Consider the following 19,897-nt stretch of genomic DNA (forward strand, 5'->3'; position numbering starts at 1 on the left):
ATGGATTGTAGACGGGCCAGCAGTCTCTCATGGGGAACCATTTTGAAGGCTGCCGATAAATCCAATATAATCAAAACGGCCTTACCCCCTTTATCTAGAATGCTCTTAATGTACTCAACCACCTCTAGCAGGGCTGTTTCCATACTGCAGTTAGTTCTTAAGCCTGACTGACTCCAGTGCAGAAGATTATTACTTTCAAGGAAACTCGAGATTTGAGAACTTACATATTTTTCTAAAACTTTTGAAAAAGCAGGAAGTGGGATTGGCCTATAATTAGCTTGGACTTTAGGATCAGCCGTGGGGCACGATTTTAGCATGTTTCCATTGAACTTGTATTTTTACAATTTTGGGGGATTCCCCCCACCCCCTCCCAACTCAATCCTAGTCTCAAAAAATGCGTTTTTAGCTAAGCGAACCTGAAAATAATATTCTTTTAGTGCTAATTTATAGTTACATTTTTGATCCAGATTATAGTTTTTCCGCCATATCCTCGAGATGTTTATAATGCTTTTTACCAGTTCTTAGATTCTCATTGTACCAAGGAGCCGGCTGTTTGGTTTTAAGGGATCAGAGTGCGGATACTGGAACAAAGTCGTTAATGGTATTAAGAATACAGCCTTCCAAGTGCTCCACATCCAATTCCGGAACCCCCAAAATAAAAGAGGGATCTACTTGCGAAGAGCGGCACAGATCTGACCAAGAATTTTGTGGAAGGCTCTAGACACGGTCTGGGTTTCTTCCGAGGGGAGACTATTATGGTTGGATTTGAGCCATTTGAACTTAATCAGATGGTGATCTGACCATACTAATGGTAAGGACTCAAACAATTCAGTCTTTACATTCGAAAAAATTTGGTCTAGAATACGACTGGCCTGGTGAGTATGTTTAAACACCTGTTTGGCAAGGAAAGGGAAGACATGTCAGTAAAAGAGGCTACCTCAGAGTCTAATGGATTGTCCAAATGGAGGTTAAAATCGCCCAGTGCTAAATAATTTGCATATTTGAGGGCCCAAGGGGCCAGAATACTACTCCGTGATAGGGGCCGAAATGACCTGGAGGTCTATAAATCAAAGCCCCAGCTATAGACTGCAGGGAAGATAGGGTGCAGGAAAAGCCTAATACTTCAGCTCCATCCAATTCCTCCAGGTGGATAGATACACAATTGTACTCACTTTTATGCATTTGAGCTAGCCCCTCCGCCTCTGCTGTTAAGTCATTCCTTCCTAAGGATTTTATATCCTAAAGGAATGGCCTTGGAGAAAGACAGATTTGAGAATTCTGTGAGGAACAGATGGTCCAGCTTTTCTTCCTCTAGAAACTCAAAGTTGTGCATTTCATGTTTTTGCAAACAGCTAACATTCAATAGCACAGCCAAGAATTCCGCTGAGACTTGGCTAGTTGCGTGGGTGTAGGCAGAAGAATACTCTTTGCTAATACATTAGGAGTCCAATGACAGAGTGTACAGGAGAAGTCCGTTTTTAATAGGTGAGGTGAAATGTGGGGTGCACAGGACAGTTTAGGGGCAAGGCTGCGCAGAGCAAGACTGTCGTAGGTAACCTTTGGTCTTAAAACTGGCAGAGTGGCTGGCACTGCCGCTTCCGGGCTTGGCTTTGGCGCGTCCACTCCGCATTCATGCAGCACCACTCCTTAAATACATGTGGCTGGGTATTAGAGCATGTACTGCTCAAAAAGGTGCCTTGTATCCCAAAGGAGTAAAAATGGCTGAAAATCTTTTGTCCCCCCTCCCCCCAGGATTTTTAGCTGCTCCCAATATCCTGGAACCCTTCAGAAACACTTTTGAACTTGCAAAAATCGCCGAAGTGCCCAAAGTTTCAAACAAGTTAAAACAGAGTAAAACACACTTAAAAAATGATCAGCAGTTGTGCAAGTAAGCAAGGAGACCTTCCAGCTTCTGCACAGCACCTCTCCTTAAATACACGTGGCCAGGGACTAGAGTGCGCACTGCCCAAAATGGCGCCTCACAGTGTCCCAAAGGAGTAAAAATGGCCAAAAAACAATTGGTTTGTCTCCCAAGGATGTTTTAGATGCTCCCACCATAGAGAATAAAGAAACAAAATGATATTCAAATACTGTGGCTCTAACATGGGAGCAAAATTGAACCGGTGAGTCCCTTTGTAGAAAACCATTAAGTGCCTTAAGATGAAGGGCTAGAGGATGGCTAAAATGCCTTACCTACATTTGCTTTTACTTTGCATTCAGAGTTTGCCATTGCTTATCTGCTAACTCCTGTGCCGAATTGAGTAGCTGTCAGGATGGAGTTAAAAATTCACTATAATTTGTCATTGCAAGATGTTCACACGGAACCTGGATGCTAGTCATCTATTCACAGACAATGGACCAAAACACTAGATAGTCCACGTGAAGTCTTAAGTTGTACTACTTCATGGTTTCAACTTGAGGCAATATCTACAAATGGCCTCCAATTATGCAGCCATTTTTATCAGAACATGCCAAAGAGATGTTAAAGGACTAGTAGTCTTTTGAGGGTGGTATTTCCATTGCCCATGTGTCTTTGACACTGATAAAGTTTTAATAGATCACATAGAAATGCACCTCTTGTAATTTTCTGATTCCGTTTAGACTGGCCACATTCCAAGCTAAAAATGTAACAAAGGAGGGAACCTTCACATCAATTGTATTTCCCTCCTTGGCAGAAGCATTCCACCTAGAAGCACTTGGTTAGTGAGTGTGTTAAGGCCGTGGCAATAAAAGGAGTTTTGATAAGTGTTTCCTTTTGTGATATTGGCTATATTAGGACAGTGTCTCACTGTCATTGCACTGTCTCTCAAATTGCCCAAATCTATTTCGCTAGCAGCTTGTTTTCCTAAGTTAGTTTTTATGGGTTGTTCTAAATTTACAAGCCCTAGTTGGAGAATGGATACATTTATCATCACCATTTGACCTTTTTAAACATTAAAACAGAAGCAAAATACTGCTATTCAACTCGTCTATCACAAGTCAACAAAATAATTATTTTGAGAGGTACAAGCTAGCAATTTCGTCTCAAGTCCTTATAATTTACTATATGTGGCTTGCATAGTATCCAGTGACAAATTCAACGAGTTATACATCTTTCATGGTCAAATAGCGCCGCACCATTCGAGACTGCAATAATTTTAAAACATTCCCATTTTCTTTTTCGGATTTTTATTTTGTGGTTCAGATTTTGGTCATACTCACTTGATTAAAACAGCTAAAGCAATAAGCAATTGAGGACTCAAATTACATTGATTTTTGTTTTTGCAGCTGAATTAGGCATTTCTCTCCAAACAAAGACTTGCTGAATTAATCAGAAAGGAGTGGGTTATATTACCAACCACACTCCGAGTTGAGGCTTAATACATGTGTTAACTGTGCTGGGTTCTGAATGAGGGCTCGTGAGCAGAGAGTGCGCCAGTTCCTGATAACAAGAATTCCTGAATTTACTGTGCTTTTGTTGTCAGCTGCCTGCCTGCTTTCTGTGCCCTGAGATGAAGTGAAATCACAACTGCAGCTACCATAAGATCTAGTTTGAAATCAAAACTGCAGATACCATAGCATCCAGCTTGCAAGCAGCATTTTCATTCTTCATGGTTTTTGTAGAATGTCCTCTCTTTAGTATAGGTGTTTGGATAAACGAAGTCTGCAGAGCCAAGTCTGTGCTTTTTCTACATTTGTTTTTCACTCACTGAGCCCCCTGTTACATGCATCTCTTCTTGTGAGTTTCCAGGCACACGTACTATAATGTACTCCCAGGCCATTTCTTTTTCGAACAAAAATGCAAGATTTATAGAAAGCGTAAGATTTAAGAACCTTTCTAGAAGTTTAGCTAAACCTCAGAGCTTCTCCAACTGTTAAACCCAATTCTGTGCGTTGAGTAATCTATTCAGTTTCTCCAGATTCTTTTTCAAAATTACTTCCATTCGTTTGACTGTTTTGTGTTTTCGGGGGCCTCCCTCGACAATATCTGAAGATGCGGTCTGAGGTGCTTCTCCCAAGTCATGGCCTGCATTTATTTCCTCCATCAACAGTTGGATTTTATCTAATACTTGCAGTGAGAGTGGACGTCCAATTTTCCAACTTTTTAGCAATCCAATATCATACACTGAAGTATTACAGGAATAATTCTCATGTTATCGGTTGTTGGGGAACAGCAGCAGCTTCCATTTGCAAATGTTTGTTTTACACTTGTGCTCAATACTCGTTCCATTAGTTTAGCCACGTTAGAGTGGGTTGAGGACACAAACGTCAGCAGTCTGCTTGATTGCTAATTCAAGGCAGCAAAACGTTTGTTTATCATGGGGATAGGCCGAGCCGTTGGTAGCTGACCTCACATTAAAAACCCAATCTTATGAAGAAGGCATACCCTTGATCATACCGGAATATAATAATTTAGTAAAATAATCGACTGTACAGTTGGAGGAATCAATTTGCCCAATCCAGCATAAATCAGCGTGCCCTCTACATATGTTAGCTGAGGTCTCCTGACTTCTTACCAGCAGCCAATGGAGTAGTTATCAAAGCACAATTGACTGGTGCATGTCTGAAGCATGAATTAATGTCCCCACAATTTCTGTGCGTTTTCCCAGAGTAACAAGAGGTTGTTACTGATGTGCTTCAACTAGAGATGTAGCATTCTCTGCCACGGAAGACGACAGCATCACACTTAGGGCCCGATTAGGAGGTTGTGCGGAAACTTTCTGCCCGACACCGTCTCGGATTCCACTGACTCGCGTTTCGCGGTATGCCCAATAGATTATGATGCGACCGAACACTGTTCAGTCGGATTCCGATTGATTCCTATAGGAGCCCGTGTTCCACCCGACAACACAGGCTCCAATGGGCAAATAGGGTGTTTGCAGAAATCCCTGTTGCGTGCACCCCATGGTGCCTGCCACACAGTGCAGGGTTTTACAGGGGGGGCAACCGGAGGCCACAGGGTGAAGGGGGGCCTGCTAGGGGCCCCACAAAGTCACTCTGACAGCCTTTTTGTGTCGGACAGGTCGACTCGGAAAGGCTTTTGGAAACGGACATCGTAATCGCTCAGTCAGAAAGGCTATCTGTAGAGTTGTGCGATTCTGGTCCGACTGACACGGCTGCTCCGAGAGCCGGTCGGAACAGATTCGGAAAGACTGTGCGGTTTGCAATCCGACCACGAACATTGTAAATCGGTCGGGCAGATTGTAAACTGACGGAGTCGGTTGGAAGGGTTCCAACACGGTCGAGGAGATTCTGAATGTCGGGATGAGGCTTTCCGCCCAACATCGTAATTGGGCCTTTAGTGCACTCTATTTGCCAGCATATACTTTTTAAAGTTGGAAACTCCTAATAAGGGAGCTCTTGCAGTAGCAGAACTCCAGAGCTAGCGTCAGAGTAGAACTGCAAACTAAGCTGCCAGGAGTGCCTTTGCGCCAGCATGGGGCTCCCTGACTAAGGAAAGGGTGCATCTGCTAAAGGCAAGCTTTTCAATCCCACAGCCTGTGAGGTGGATCATATTTCAGCTGGTATAGACCTTTACGAGGGTGATTAAATATAAACATACTTATTTGCAACAAAATGGTAATCTGTTGCATATCCTTATAGTACTGCCCATAAACATAACTGATCGATCAATTTCTTTGCAGCTACCAATTTGTCTGCATCTCATATAAACATGTTTCGGACACTGGTATTACGTACTGGACAGTGGTAAATAAAAGCATCACGTCTACAAAAATGCAAAAAATATTTTCATTGTCAATTTTTATGCTCTTTGTCCAATGTGAACTGATAAAAACCTGAACGAAACAGATTTATTTTGCTGTGCAACTTCAAACAACAATATACCTTTTTAATTGTATAGTTTAGTTATCAAAAAAACGTTAGCAGCTTTGACTAATTTAATTGAGCGGGGATCATGTTACACAGGTTTCAAAACCCAAAGACCAAATCTTCACTCGTCAGTTGTCCTGAGAACCGGTCCCTTACAAATGTCCACCTATATGAAGTTCCTAGTAGCAGAGAGATTGGTATCCTCCATGAATGAGAAAGTTTGGACACGCACAGAAAGCATCAGATAGGGTCTAGAACATGGGTACTCACAAACTTTCTCTCGGGGGCCAAATTTACAGTGTGGTTTGTGGCTGAGGGCCGCACCGGTGGGGGCGGGGGCAGTGGGGGAGGAGGCGGGGCTAGAGCAAAAAAAAACCTATGACCATGAGGTTGAACACAGGCCCCTGCAGCGGACGCCTTCGTCCACTGAGCCACCAGACCCGGCATTCACACATCTTTATCTATCTATCTATCTATCTATCTATCTATCTATCTATCTATCTATCTATCTCTCTCCGTCTCCCTCCCTCTCTCTCTCTCCCTCTGTCTCCCTCACCGTGTCTCCCTCTCTCCGTCTCCCTCACCGTGTCTCCCTCCCTGTCACCCTCCCTCTCTCTGTCTCCCTCCCTCTCCCTCTCTCTGTCTCCCTCCCTCCGTCTGTCTCCCTCCCTCTGTCTCCCTCCCTCTGTCTCCCTCCCTCTGTCTCCCTCTTGTCTGTCTCAGTCTGTCTCCCTACCTCTCCCTCCCTCCCTCTCTCCCTCTATCTCTCTCTCTCTGTCTCCCTCTCTGTGTTTGTCTCCCTTTCTCTGTCTCCCTCCCTCTATCTCTCTCTGTCTGTCTGTCTCCCTCCCTCTCTCCCTATCCCTCCCTGTCTCCCTCTGTCTCCGTCTCCCTCCCTATGTGTCCCTGTCTCCTTCTCTATCTCTCTCACCGTCTGTCTCCCTCCCTCTCTCCGTCTCCCTCCATCTGTCTCACTCTGTCTCCCTTTCTCTCCGTCTCCCTCCCTCTCTATCTCCGTCTCCCTCCCTCTCTATCTCCGTCTCCCTCCCTATCTCTATCTCTGTCTCCCTCCCTCTCCCTCCCTCTCCCTCCCTCTCCCTCCCTCTCCCTCCCTCTCCCTCCCTCCCACTCCCTCCCACTCCCTCCCACTCTCTCTCCCTCCCACTCCCTCCCACTCCCTCCCTCCCACTCCCTCCCTCTCCCTCCCTCTCTCTCCCTCCCTCTCTCTCTCTCCCTCCCTCCCTCTCTCTCCCTCCCTCTCTCTCTCTCCCTCCCTCCCTCTCTCTCCCTCCCTCCCTCTCTCTCCCTCCCTCTCTCTCCCTCCCTCTCTCTCTCTCCCTCCCTCTCTCTCCCTCTGTCTCACTCACTCTCTCTGTCTCCCTCCCTCTCCCCGTCTGTCTCCCTCCCTCCCTCTCCCTCCCTCTCCCTCCCTCTCCCTCCCTCTCCCTCCCTCTCCCTCCCTCTCCGTCTCCCTCTCCCTCCCTCTCCGTCTCCCTCTCCGTCTCCCTCCCTCTCCGTCTCCCTCCCTCTCCGTCTCCCTCCCTCTCCGTCTCCCTCCCTCTCCGTCTCCCTCCCTCTCCGTCTCCCTCCCTCTCCGTCTCCCTCCCTCTCCGTCTCCCTCCCTCTCCGTCTCCCTCCCTCTCCGTCTCCGTCTCCCTCCGTCTCCGTCTCCCTCCGTCTCCGTCTCCCTCCGTCTCCGTCTCCCTCCGTCTCCCTCCGTCTCCCTCCGTCTCCCTCCGTCTCCCTCCGTCTCCCTCCGTCTCCGTCTCCCTCCGTCTCCGTCTCCCTCCGTCTCCGTCTCCCTCCGTCTCCGTCTCCCTCCGTCTCCGTCTCCCTCCGTCTCCGTCTCCCTCCGTCTCCCTCCGTCTCCGTCTCCCTCCGTCTCCGTCTCCCTCCGTCTCCCTCCCTCTCCGTCTCCCTCCCTCTCCGTCTCCCTCCCTCTCCGTCTCCCTCCCTCTCCGTCTCCCTCCCTCTCCGTCTCCCTCCCTCTCCGTCTCCCTCCCTCTCCGTCTCCCTCCCTCTCCGTCTCCCTCCCTCTCCGTCTCCCTCCCTCTCCGTCTCCCTCCCTCTCCCTCTCCCTCCCTCTCCCTCCCTCTCCCTCCCTCTCCCTCCCTCTCCCTCCCTCTCCCTCCCTCTCCCTCCCTCTCCCTCCCTCTCCGTCTCCCTCCCTCTCCGTCTCCCTCCCTCTCCGTCTCCCTCCCTCTCCGTCTCCCTCCCTCCCTCTCCGTCTCCCTCCCTCTCCCTGTCTCCCTCCCTCTCCCTGTCTCCCTCCCTCTCCCTGTCTCCCTCCCTCTCCCTGTCTCCCTCCCTCCCTCTCTGTCTCCCTCCCTCTCTCTGTCTCCCTCCCTCTCTCTGTCTCCCTCTCTCTCTCTCTGTCTCCCTCCCTCTGTCTCCCTTCCTCTCTCTGTCTCCCTCTCTCTCTCTCCATCTCCCTCCCTCTCTCTCTGAATCACTGTTTGTCTCCCTTTCGCTCTCCCTCCCTCCCCTCTGTCTCCCTCCCCCTCTGTCTCCCTGTCTGTCTCCCTATCTGTCTCCCTCTGTCTTCCCCCTCTCCCTCTCCCTCTGTCTTCCTCCCTCTGCGCACTCTGTGTTCCTCCCCCTGTCACCTCACCTGCTGCTCTCACTCCCTGCTGCCCTCCGTCACCTCACCCTGCTGTCCTCCTCACCCTTTGACACCTCACCCACGTTGAGACAGCTTCCGAGAACACACACAGCCGCCGCCGCACCCAAGTACTTAACAGGTGTTTTAAAAACCATTCACTTGTTAATGAGGCTTTATTGTATTTCACCTCTTCTTAGCGCCCCTGCATCAGGTCAAATTCAACAAAGCCTCATTTACAAGTTAATGGTCTTTAAAAGAAATCGCCCGGGCCCCAGAAGCTCCACGCTGCTGCAACCGGCGATGTAAAAAACACAGGTATGGTGTCTGTAAGGTCTGCGGGCCGCCACGGAAGGCTTGCCGGGCCGCCGCCGGCCCGCGGGCCGTACTATGAGTACCCGTGGTCTAGAAGCTCCATGGGAAACAGGTTAATTTATATTGGGTCTTACCTTCATACTCTCGCTTATCTTTTTTGACACAGTCGACATTTCAGACGTCAAATTAGCCATGCCAGACACTACAACAACAAAAAAAGAAAAAAATGAAACTTGTCTCTGGTGTGGAGTGTAAGGGAGGTAAACCTGAGGAGCATAAGACTATTGAAAATTACATTCCCATTTTATGTAAAAAAATAAAATTAAAAAATTAAAAACACAACAGGCATTCAATTAAAAACAAATTACAACAAACGTGAAGCAGGCATTGAGAAGCATGCAACTCTGATAATCACAGCGATTGCACCCCTTCCCTATTACGGTGGACCAAAATTACTGTACTATGAGTACTTAACATAAGAGACAAGCATTTCTCAGTCACACGCTTCAGAGTAAATGCTACCCATCTTTTTTCACTGCTCCAGCTACTCACTTGTTACAATCTATTATTTCGGAACAGATTAAAAGGAATACTCAATTGACTAGTCAACAGTTTAATTCCATGTCTTAGAATGTGCCTTTCCCTGTAACACTATTGGATGTCAAAAAGTTACAAACATGTTTGAGACGGATACAGGAAATTTAAAAGATACATAAACGAATAACAGCGATTTACAATGAAGGTTTATTGGGTACCATGAATACCAAAGAATAAAGTTACCTTTTTTGGGGACTGCCGGTGTTCAGGTTCTTTCCAATTAACAGCCTGGTTATCCCTAGACCTAGCGGCATTACAGCAACCTGCTCCTATAGTTGCTTTATTGCAGAGCTTTGTGCAACCATACTGAAAACGCAAGTAATTTTCATACGGACAAGCATTCCATCCCCAAGATAACCCTCTCTCTCTCACTATTTCTCTACAGCATAGAAAAAGAGGCGAATGATGCTTTGTTCCAGTACCATGGCGGAGGGGAGCAGGAGGTGGTGAAGAGGGCAAAAAGCCTACAGACTAAAGAGCAGGAGTGTCCAGAGAGGTATCTTTAGCATCTGACTATTTGCCATACTCAACCTTTGGGTGGTTTCCATGGGTAATGATGTTGAGAACAGGAAGCTAAGGGTATCAATAAGCGGCTTAGGTATAAGGACAGTGGTTTTGCAGCACAGTACAAAGCTCTTTATGCACTAGAAAAACACTGTTCTTGTATTTATTTATTTTAACCACAAGTGTAAACTGTAATTATCACTGATTCTTACAAGTTCTGAAAACACTCAAAAAATACCACCAGAATTCACAGCAAACTGAAACTTAAAATAGCAAAGGCTATACATGCCATTATCCATATGGCCTGGGTGGTCGTGGCAAATGCTCGGATAGAGTTATTGGCCCCAGAAATCACAAATATTTGGGCTAACAAATGTAGATCTGTGATTCAGTTTAGAAAAAAAACAGTTTCAATGTGTAAATTGTTCAGGGTTTCTCATCTCAGACGAAGAGGCTTAGTGATGTGGGAAGAATGTCAAAGGTAACCCTGCTGGACAAACATAGATTCTATGATCATGCACAATTATCACGCATGTCTTTACCACTCATTTGCTACACTGCATGTCTTTACCACACAGGTAAGTTAAGTGTGTATATATATATTACCTACTGGCGGTCGCCAGTAGGTAGTTATAGTTAGGACCCATTATCCATAGGAAATCCACAACATTCTATATGGAATAACTTTGGTGTCAGTTGACGAATCTTCGTGAAATTTTCTAAACTGGTGAGGCGCTCCGGTCCGCTCCTATCCTGAAAGTCTCGGGGTGATTCGTCAAGCGGGGGCCGAGAAAAAAGGGGGGTCCCAAAAAGTGTTTTCCCCATGCAATTTTCCATAGGCACCGTTAATCGCAGCTGCAGCCCGAACTGCTGAACGGAATTACACGAAATTTGGCAAAGAGGTAGCCCTTGGTTCACACTCGTGCCTTTTGGTAAAATGGTGTAAATCCGTTCCGTAGTTGCTGAGAAAATCAAAAGTAAAATCATAGATATATCTGGGAGGAGCCTAACCACACATCTCATTGTGAGATCTGATTGGCTGTCAGCACTTCATCCAAGAAGTGTTGGCAGCCATCTTGGGACCAATATACATGATAGCACCTCATTAAAAAGCATTGCAGTTAATAGAAGGTTTTAAGACTTTAGTTACATTATAAATCATTTGTTGATGGTACCATACTAATTTTAGGAATTGTGGTGATTTTACCATGTGAAAAAGCCTTCTGTTGGGATATTATGAATCATGTTTGAGAAAAAACTATTTTCTCATGCTTTTCCCACAGAGGTTTGGAAGGTGATCTACAAGCTAAACAGAGCATATTTTCTGTAAATTCACATTATCTTTCTCAGTCATGTGAGAATGAAGTCTGACATTCTCAGTAAAACATGTACATCCAACAAGGGCAGAGACTGTCAGTTGATTCCTTTGTGTTCTACTGCAGCTTCCCAGAGTGTTCTAAAGAACAACTGGAGCACTAACACTCCTACTTATGACAAACGTATGGCACACCTGAAGCAATCTTGATTGGAATAAAGTGGTAACTCTTAAAACATTTAATTTAAAAAGAAACAAATTGAGGGGGTTCATTTTGCCATTGAAAGTATGATTAGTGCCGCAGAAAGAAAAATGAGGGCACATTTAGAGTGACTTCTCAAATTCTCTTCTATTTAATTAAAAAATTCTGACATGCAGACTGAAACATGCACTTTGAATACCAGCAGCAGAATTCCCAGGTGAGCAGTAGCTTTACTACAGTGATCTAATGAGCAACTAGAGTGCTAACATTCAGAATTTATGGCAAATGTGTGACACATCTGAATGCCTTCTTGATGGAACCAAAGTAAACAAGCATAGAAAATGCAACAGGTCTCGCCCTCGTTTAAGTTAAAGCGATTCTGTTTGTAATTAGGTGGCTTTTTAGCTTTGCCTTTATTAGTGTTGTTCAAACTTTCATGTACATAACATGCATATGTATGCGTATATGTATGCATGCATTTATATAGATATGCAGATTATATATGTTTATATATATATATACACGTACATAAATGCATATGCATATATATATATGTGCATATGTGTGCGTGTAGAGAGGTGGAGAGTTGGAGAGGTGGAGAGTGAGCGTAGAGAGTGAGCGTAGAGAGTGAGCGTAGAGAGTGAGCGTAGAGAGTGAGCGTAGAGAGTGAGCGTAGAGAGTGAGCGTAGAGAGTGAGCGTAGAGAGTGAGCGTAGAGAGTGAGCGTAGAGAGTGAGCGTAGAGAGTGAGCGTAGAGAGTGAGCGTAGAGAGTGAGCGTAGAGAGTGAGCGTAGAGAGTGAGCGTAGAGAGTGAGCGTAGAGAGTGAGCAGAGACAGTAGCAGAGACAGTAGCAGAGACAGTAGCAGAGACAGTAGCAGAGACAGTAGCAGAGACAGTAGCAGAGACAGTAGCAGAGACAGTAGCAGAGACAGTAGCAGAGACAGTAGCAGAGACAGTAGCAGAGACAGTAGCAGAGACAGTAGCAGAGACAGTAGCAGAGACAGTAGCAGAGAGTGAGTAGAGAGTGAGTAGAGAGTGAGTAGAGAGTGAGTAGAGAGTGAGTAGAGAGTGAGTAGAGAGTGAGTAGAGAGTGAGTAGAGAGTGAGTAGAGAGTGAGTAGAGAGTGAGTAGAGAGTGAGTAGAGAGTGAGTAGTAGAGTGAGTAGTAGAGTGAGTAGTAGAGAGAGTAGTAGAGAGAGTAGTAGAGAGAGTAGTAGAGAGAGAGTAGTAGAGAGAGTGTAGTAGAGAGAGTGTAGTAGAGAGAGAGTAGTAGAGAGAGAGTAGTAGAGAGAGAGTAGTAGAGAGAGAGTAGTAGAGAGAGAGTAGTAGAGAGAGAGTAGTAGAGAGAGAGTAAGAGAGAGTAGTAGAGAGAGTAGTAGAGAGAGTAGTAGAGAGAGAGTAGTAGAGAGAGAGTAGTAGAGAGAGAGTAGTAGAGAGAGAGTAGTAGAGAGAGAGTAGTAGAGAGAGAGTAGTAGAGAGAGAGTAGTAGAGAGTGAGTAGTAGAGAGTGAGTAGTAGAGAGTGAGTAGTAGAGAGTGAGTAGTAGAGAGTGAGTAGTAGAGAGTGAGTAGTAGAGAGTGAGTAGTAGAGAGTGAGTAGTAGAGAGTAGTAGAGAGTGAGTAGTAGAGGGTAGTAGAGAGTGAGTAGTAGAGTAGTAGAGAGTGAGCAGTAGAGAGAGAGTAGTAGAGAGAGAGAGTAGTAGAGAGAGAGAGTAGTAGAGAGAGAGAGCAGTAGAGAGAGAGCAGTAGAGAGAGAGCAGTAGAGAGAGAGCAGTAGAGAGAGAGCAGTAGAGAGAGAGCAGTAGAGAGAGAGCAGTAGAGAGTGAGCAGTAGAGAGAGAGCAGTAGAGAGTGAGCAGTAGAGAGTGAGCAGTAGAGAGTGAGCAGTAGAGAGTGAGCAGTAGAGAGTGAGCAGTAGAGAGTGAGCAGTAGAGAGTGAGCAGTAGAGAGTGAGCAGTAGAGAGTGAGCAGTAGAGAGTGAGCAGTAGAGAGTGAGCAGTAGAGAGTGAGCAGTAGAGAGTGAGCAGTAGAGAGTGAGCAGTAGAGAGTGAGCAGTAGAGAGTGAGCAGTAGAGAGTGAGTAGTAGAGTAGGTGGTAGAGAGTAGTAGAGTTAGTAGAGAGGGAGTACTAGCGAGTGAGTACTAGCGAGTGAGTACTAGCGAGTGAGTACTAGCGAGTGAGTACTAGCGAGTGAGTACTAGCGAGTGAGTACTAGCGAGTGAGTACTAGCGAGTGAGTACTAGCGAGTGAGTACTAGCGAGTGAGTACTAGCGAGTGAGTACTAGCGAGTGAGTACTAGCGAGTGAGTACTAGTTAGCGAGTGAGTAGTTTAATTTAAAAGGAACACAATGATGGGGTTCATTTTGCCATAGAAATTATGATTAGTGCTGAAAAAAGATAAATTAGGGCACATTTTGACTTCTCAAATCTTCTTCTATTTCATTCAACAATTCTGACATGGAGACTGAAACATGCACTTTGAATACCAGCAGCAGACTTCCCTGGTGAGCAGTAGCTTTACTACAGTGATCTAATGAGCAACGAGAGTGCTAACATTCAGAATTTATGGCAAATGTGTGTCACATCTGAATGCCTTCTTGATATAACCAAAGTAAACAAGCATTGAAAATGCAATAGGTCTCGCCCTCGTTTAAGTTAAAGCAATTCTGTTTGTAATTAGGTGGCTTTTTAGCTTTGCTTGTATTAGTGTTTTTCAAACTTTCATGTACATAACATGCATATATATGTATATGTATGCATGCATTTATATTTGTATTTATATAGCTATGCAGATTATATATATATATATATATATATATATACACACACACACACACACATACATATATATGTGCATATGTGTGCGTGTAGAGGTGTAGAGAGGTAGAGGTGTAGAGAGGTAGTGAGTGAATAGAGAGAGTAGTAGTAGAGAGTAGTAGTAGTAGAGAGTAGTAGTAGAGAGTAGTAGTAGAGAGTGAATAGTAGAGTTCTTATTCTTATTGAAGCTTTATTTCGATATAAAAACATATCATAAAAGCAATACATTACATCAATAGAAAAAAAAGAAAAAAAAGAACAATTTAACAAAGCACAGTATAAAAGGCTACAGAATCAACAGTGGCATTTTTTTTAAAAAAAAGTAAAATGGTAGCCAAATTATAAGAGCCAATACAGGCCGAAGCACATTACTGTATCAACTGTTTCTTTGCAGTTCTTATCCTCCAAGCCCAGCCCAGAAATTTAGCCATACAGCAGGCAAAAAAGGGACGGGCATCTGAGCGCAATATGCGTAAGGCTTCCAAATGTGATCTTGTGCCCAGACTCCTACATAGGGGCTTCAACCATCTCAACCTAGGCACAGCATAAGCATGGCACTCAAACAACAGATGAGCTATGGACTCAACCCTTGAGTCACAGAAGGAGCAATAAGGTATAGTTTGAAATGGAGGTTTCCAGGTGGAAGTTAACAATCCTAAGGGAAGTACACCCACCCTAAATTTAAAGTACAATGCTCTGTCGCCCGAGTTATGGATTGAGACCAGATAAGGTTCTCTAAAGGGGAGCTCCTTAACTAGCAGGAACTGGGCAACAGATTTACAATGTTTAGGGTTGCACAATCTCTCGTTATCCACCCAAAACCAATAAGCCTTCTTTAGCATTTGTTTTGAAGGTGCTGTTCTGTTGACCCAAGCGTCTCCTAAACCCAACTCATAAAGAAGTCGCTTAACCTCCCTGAGCCAGGTTACCTTATGCCAGCCTGATAGGGATAAGAGTTCGCTTAGGGCATCTGCATAGCTACTCAGTTCAGGGACGTTCCATATCCTGGCCCATAATAAAAGGGGGCGTAGCCTAGCTTGCTCGCAAATTGGGCGTGTGCCTGTATCTAGCAAGAGGGGGAATTGTAGGTGTACTGTGGGGTAACTTCATAAGATCTTTGTAGAAGTTGTTTTCGAGGTGAGTTAAGATCTCAACTCTCTGTATGCCCCACAATTCCGCGCCATACAATGCTGCACTCACCACCCTTGCCCTGTAAATGTCTAGTAGTGCCCCAATAGGTTTTAAGGATGAGGCACGTTGTTCTTTGAGTAGGGCCCCTGCAACCCTCTTATGGGTCAGAAACACCTTTTGGTGGTGCGCCTTCCAACTCATATTGTCACAGAGTCGAATGCCTAGGTAGTCAAATTCTTTGACTTTTTCGAGTGGAACAGAGTCTAAAGTAGGAGGGACAACAGATTTCCTGGGGGGGTTAAGAACAAGGAATTTGGTCTTGCTTATATTAATGGACAGGCCCTTGATGTCACAGAAGGCCTTGAAACTAGAAAGCAACTTTTGGATACCTGCTGGTGATTTTGAAATTAGGAGGGTATCATCCGCAAATAGGAGCGTAGGAACTTTCCTGCCAGCCAGGGATGGTGCATCTGACGGGTGCTGAAGCAGATGCTCCACCACTCCGTTAACATAGAGAGAAAACAGAGTGGGGGCAAGCACACACCCCTGGCGGACGCCCCTATCTACGGGAATACGAGATGTTTTTTACCCCTGGGTACCCCATCTAATCTGAGCAAAGTTGCTTTCATGAAACTTTATGAGCAAAGCCAACAAGTAAGGGGGTAAGCCCAACCTATCGAGGACATTCCACAATTGGGCTCGTGGGACCAGGTCGAAGGCAGTTCGCAAGTCTATAAAGACTAAATACAAGCTGCCCCCACCCAGCACAACCACTTTCCAATATATCGTTAGAAGGCGAAATGTCTGCTCGATGGTGCCTATCCCTGTTCTAAAACCTGCCTGGAAATCTGACAGAACCTGATTTTCTTCGGCCCACTGCAAGATCCTACCTAGAACCACTTTGCCCGCGACCTTTTGTGTTGAGTCAAGCAGACTAATAGGGCGATAGTTGGCTGGGTCGTCCCGGCAGCCTTTCTTAAAAATAGGGACGACCTCAGCGCCCCTCCATGAGTCAGGGAGAGAACCTCCCAGCAGAGCCTCATTCAAGAGTGAGGCAATTAGTCTACTCCACAGTGATGGGTATTTCTTCAACAGGTCACCCGGAATTCCATCAGGACCTGCAGCCTTATTGGATACAATACAGCTGATTGCCCTTTCAACTTCCTCAGTGCTGAAGGGGCAGTCGTTAAATGAAATCTAGGCTGGAAAACTGGCAAGAAGACCCATACTAAGATGGGGTGCCCACCATGGAACAGAATACAGTTTGGAAAAGTGGGCAAACCAGACATCACCAGGGATATTACAGGTAAACTGAAGATCAAGAGGTTTGTCCCTGGCTCACAGCAGATCCCAAAACCCCTTGGAATCTTTCCTGGTACTTGCCTCCACTAGATCCCGCCAAAAACTGTATTCATGAGCCTCCTTAGCCTCAGCTACAACTTTTTTGTAAAGTTGCCTCGCAAGTCTGATATTGCCTGGATCCTTGCTTTTCACTGCGGAAATGAGTTCCCCCTTAGCAACCCGACATTTGGAGGAATACCACTTATTTCTTGCCCTAGAAGCACCTTTCACAGCAACCCTCGCGCTGGTTTGGGATATAATAAACAGATCGCTTAATGCCACAATGGTTTCTGTGAATATCGGTAAAACAATATGGCTGGTGACACCTAAGGCATCAAGGCGCGGCCCCACCGCTAACATGATGGTCCCTGCCTGAGCCATCCTTTCCTCATCTGCTGCTGCTTTAGCCCACTTTAGGCGCCTGCCACAGTTTGAAGGTACAAGTTCATGGGAGGTTTTCCACTTGTGGGGAAACTTGGCTAAGTTCCCAACCTGCCAAGGCGGAGTCAAGGTTAAAGAGAGAGGATTGTGGTCACTATCACAAGACGCTATAACCTCCATGTCATAGTGGAATGACCACAAATTGTAATTCAGCATGATATAGTCTATTCTAGAGGTATGTCCCATCCTGTTATAGGTATGCGCACCCATAGGATCAGATTTGGATCGACCATTAGTTGGTCTTAGGTCGTGTTCCATGCAGAGTGCATTGATGTCTATCGCACTCTGCGTCCATTTAGGAATCGGGTCTAGGGTCAGGGTGGGGATACCTCTCCTTGTGTCCTCATCCCAAGTGTCCAAAATGTCCTCCCTAGCCAATGGTTCAAAGCAGCAGTTAAAGTCGCCTGCAAGAAGAACGTAAGAATCAATGCTGCAGGCGGCTAGATCACTGTTTAGTCCTGTAGAGGATAGAGATGATGCCCCGCCCCTGGCCCCCCTTAGATAGAGGTTAAAAACTTCTAACTTCCTTCCCCCTGGGCATAGTATAGCTATCCTCTGAAGGTCAGGAGAATGAGTGGACTTTTGGCTTACACTTAAACCTAGTGCGATATTGACCCATATAAGAAGGCCACCAGACGGGCGACCTTTGCATCCATGTTGTTGGGAAGCTGGGACGAAGTAGGTCGTGAAGCCTACTCTGTGCCTGGGTTCTAGGCACCAGGTTTCCTGCAAAAGACAGATGTTATAAGGGTCCAAAAAGGCATTCCATTTGGGAATTTCAAGATTGCGGGCAAGCCCTGCCACATTCCAACTTATGATCTTTAACAAGGGGTCGGCTGGGGTAATCTGCCTTGAGGGGTTATCAGGTATAGCCAAATTGAGCACAGGTCCTGCCACCCCCGCAGCTGTTCTATTTAACCTATGCAGTGGCTCAGTCTGGTGGTGGTAAGGAGCCATTGCTGCATCGGTCAACTTCCTATCTGTTGGGACATTCGGAGTAGGTGGCAAGGGAATCGTACGAGGTGAGTCCAGTCGTTCCACTACGACTTGGGAGTCTAAAGTGCATGACGTGTTCAATCCCCCCTCTGTAGGTAAAGCAAATGGCATTCCCTCTGGGCCTAGGGAGCTAACAACAGAAGGTTCAATCAACACAGGAAAAGATTCTGTGAGCCCTAGGACCTGTGGTGAAGGTGCTTGGAGAGCAGATTGCCATGGGAGTCAATCTACCTCCTCAAGACCACCAAACCTATTCGAGGTTGGGAGGCCATTCCAGTTTAAGGGGAAATCTTGGTGGTTATTAGGATGACTCCTCCAAGTGTGATGGTGTACTAATGACCAGTCCTCTTCCCGTGTATGTCTAGGGCGTGGTGGATAAAAGAAGGACAGTGGCCTAGGTATAACAAGAGAACCTTCACCAGTGGGCCAGGAACAGATGTGGTGTGCCGTGTGAGAGTCCTCAAAGGTCACCACTATACAGTCCCCGGAACTGGTTTTCCTTGTGGGACCCACCCAGGGGATTCTACGTACCATCAGGACTCTGCTTCTCCGGCCATTGGGAATTGGTCTATTCACATTAAGCCAATGCATTATCTTATTCTTCAGAGACCAGTGGTTCTCGTATTGACCGTTTCCAATCTGGGGGACACCCGTCAACACAACCACATAATCATTGGCCTCTGGAGGGAGATCGATATAGCCCCCTCTAAAATTGTTCTTAACAGGAGGGCCCTGGGTTAGTTGGTACGCCACTTCACTGGGAGGGGGTCTATGTGGGACGCCTGCATTGGGTTTGACTGATGGTTGAGGGGTGGGGCGCTTGGGAGCCTTAAGTTTAGGGGCGGTGGTAATATAATCCACACCCACGGTCCGCGGTTTGGGAACCGGCCGTACAAAAGCTGGTACTGGAGGGGGGGGTTGCGGGGCTTGTGAAATTAGGACTTGAGGTGGTGGGTCAACTACAGGAAGGCCCTGATTTTCTAGATTTCTCAGGCCAAGAGTGGCCAGGGCAATAATGCTCTTTTCCATCTCAAGCAAGTTATTCTCAATGCGTGAGAGTCTAAGATCAAGGGGGGAGAGAAGTTTCTTAAGAGTTTCCCAAACTAAACCTATAAATTCCCCTTCATTCCTTTCCAGACCCTCTACGTGTAAGCCCTCATCCTCTGCCATAATGGTGGAAAAAGCAGTAGCTGTCCCCTCTTTGGCTCCCTCATATTGTGGTTGTTCCCTGGAAACACACCCTCCTATAGCATTGGATACCGGTACACTAATCAATTTCAGCTGTTGTGCAACCGCAATTTTAGCCTTCTTACGACAGTAAGCAGACCGAGAATTGCATTTTCTTTTAGATTGTTTATCTTTACTAGTGATACACCTAGGTGAAAACATTACAGGGGTGGGGGAATTAAAACTAACATCCTGCTTGAGAGAAATGGTAGGTAGGTTCACTACACTTTCCTGAGTCGATGGCTCTAAAGTAGGGGAAAGTGGGGGAAAAGTCGGGGTGTGATGGACATCAACCTGCGTAACTACACAATGGGGAATAACTGGACGCACCGGGGTAACCGCGGTGGCTATGTGGCCCAGGGAGGATTTTTTTGAAAGTTCGATTACCTGGGACAGTCTTCTGGCGGCTGCCAATTCTAGGGAGACACGCGACTGAAGTTTAGAAATTTCATGGTCTATGGCTGTATTGGTACGGGTGATGAAATCACCCATGGGGCCATTGATTGGAGGGCCACCCTTGGCGGCCTTGCTCCGTGTTAACCTGGTGCACATAACTTAACAGCAGCAACAAGGGCAACCCCCTGGCTTAACAATGGGGATGAAAT

At 46.1% G+C, this 19,897-nt stretch overlaps 1 protein-coding gene across 2 annotated transcripts in view; it reads right to left on the bottom strand.

Moving 5' to 3' along the window:
* NSL1 (NSL1 component of MIS12 kinetochore complex) overlaps window positions 1-19,897 on the bottom strand; it is a 150,642-nt gene that overhangs the window by 25,766 nt on the left and 104,979 nt on the right. For both annotated transcript variants that reach the window (XM_085612872.1, XM_085612871.1), the window contains exon 5: window positions 8,860-8,927. In XM_085612872.1, the coding sequence (XP_085468998.1) occupies window positions 8,860-8,927 (68 nt within the window). The remainder of the gene's footprint in view (window positions 1-8,859; window positions 8,928-19,897) is intronic.

The sequence above is a fragment of the Triturus cristatus genome, chromosome 6 (assembly GCF_964204655.1).
Source record: "Triturus cristatus chromosome 6, aTriCri1.1, whole genome shotgun sequence".
Lineage (NCBI taxonomy): Eukaryota > Metazoa > Chordata > Amphibia > Caudata > Salamandridae > Triturus > Triturus cristatus.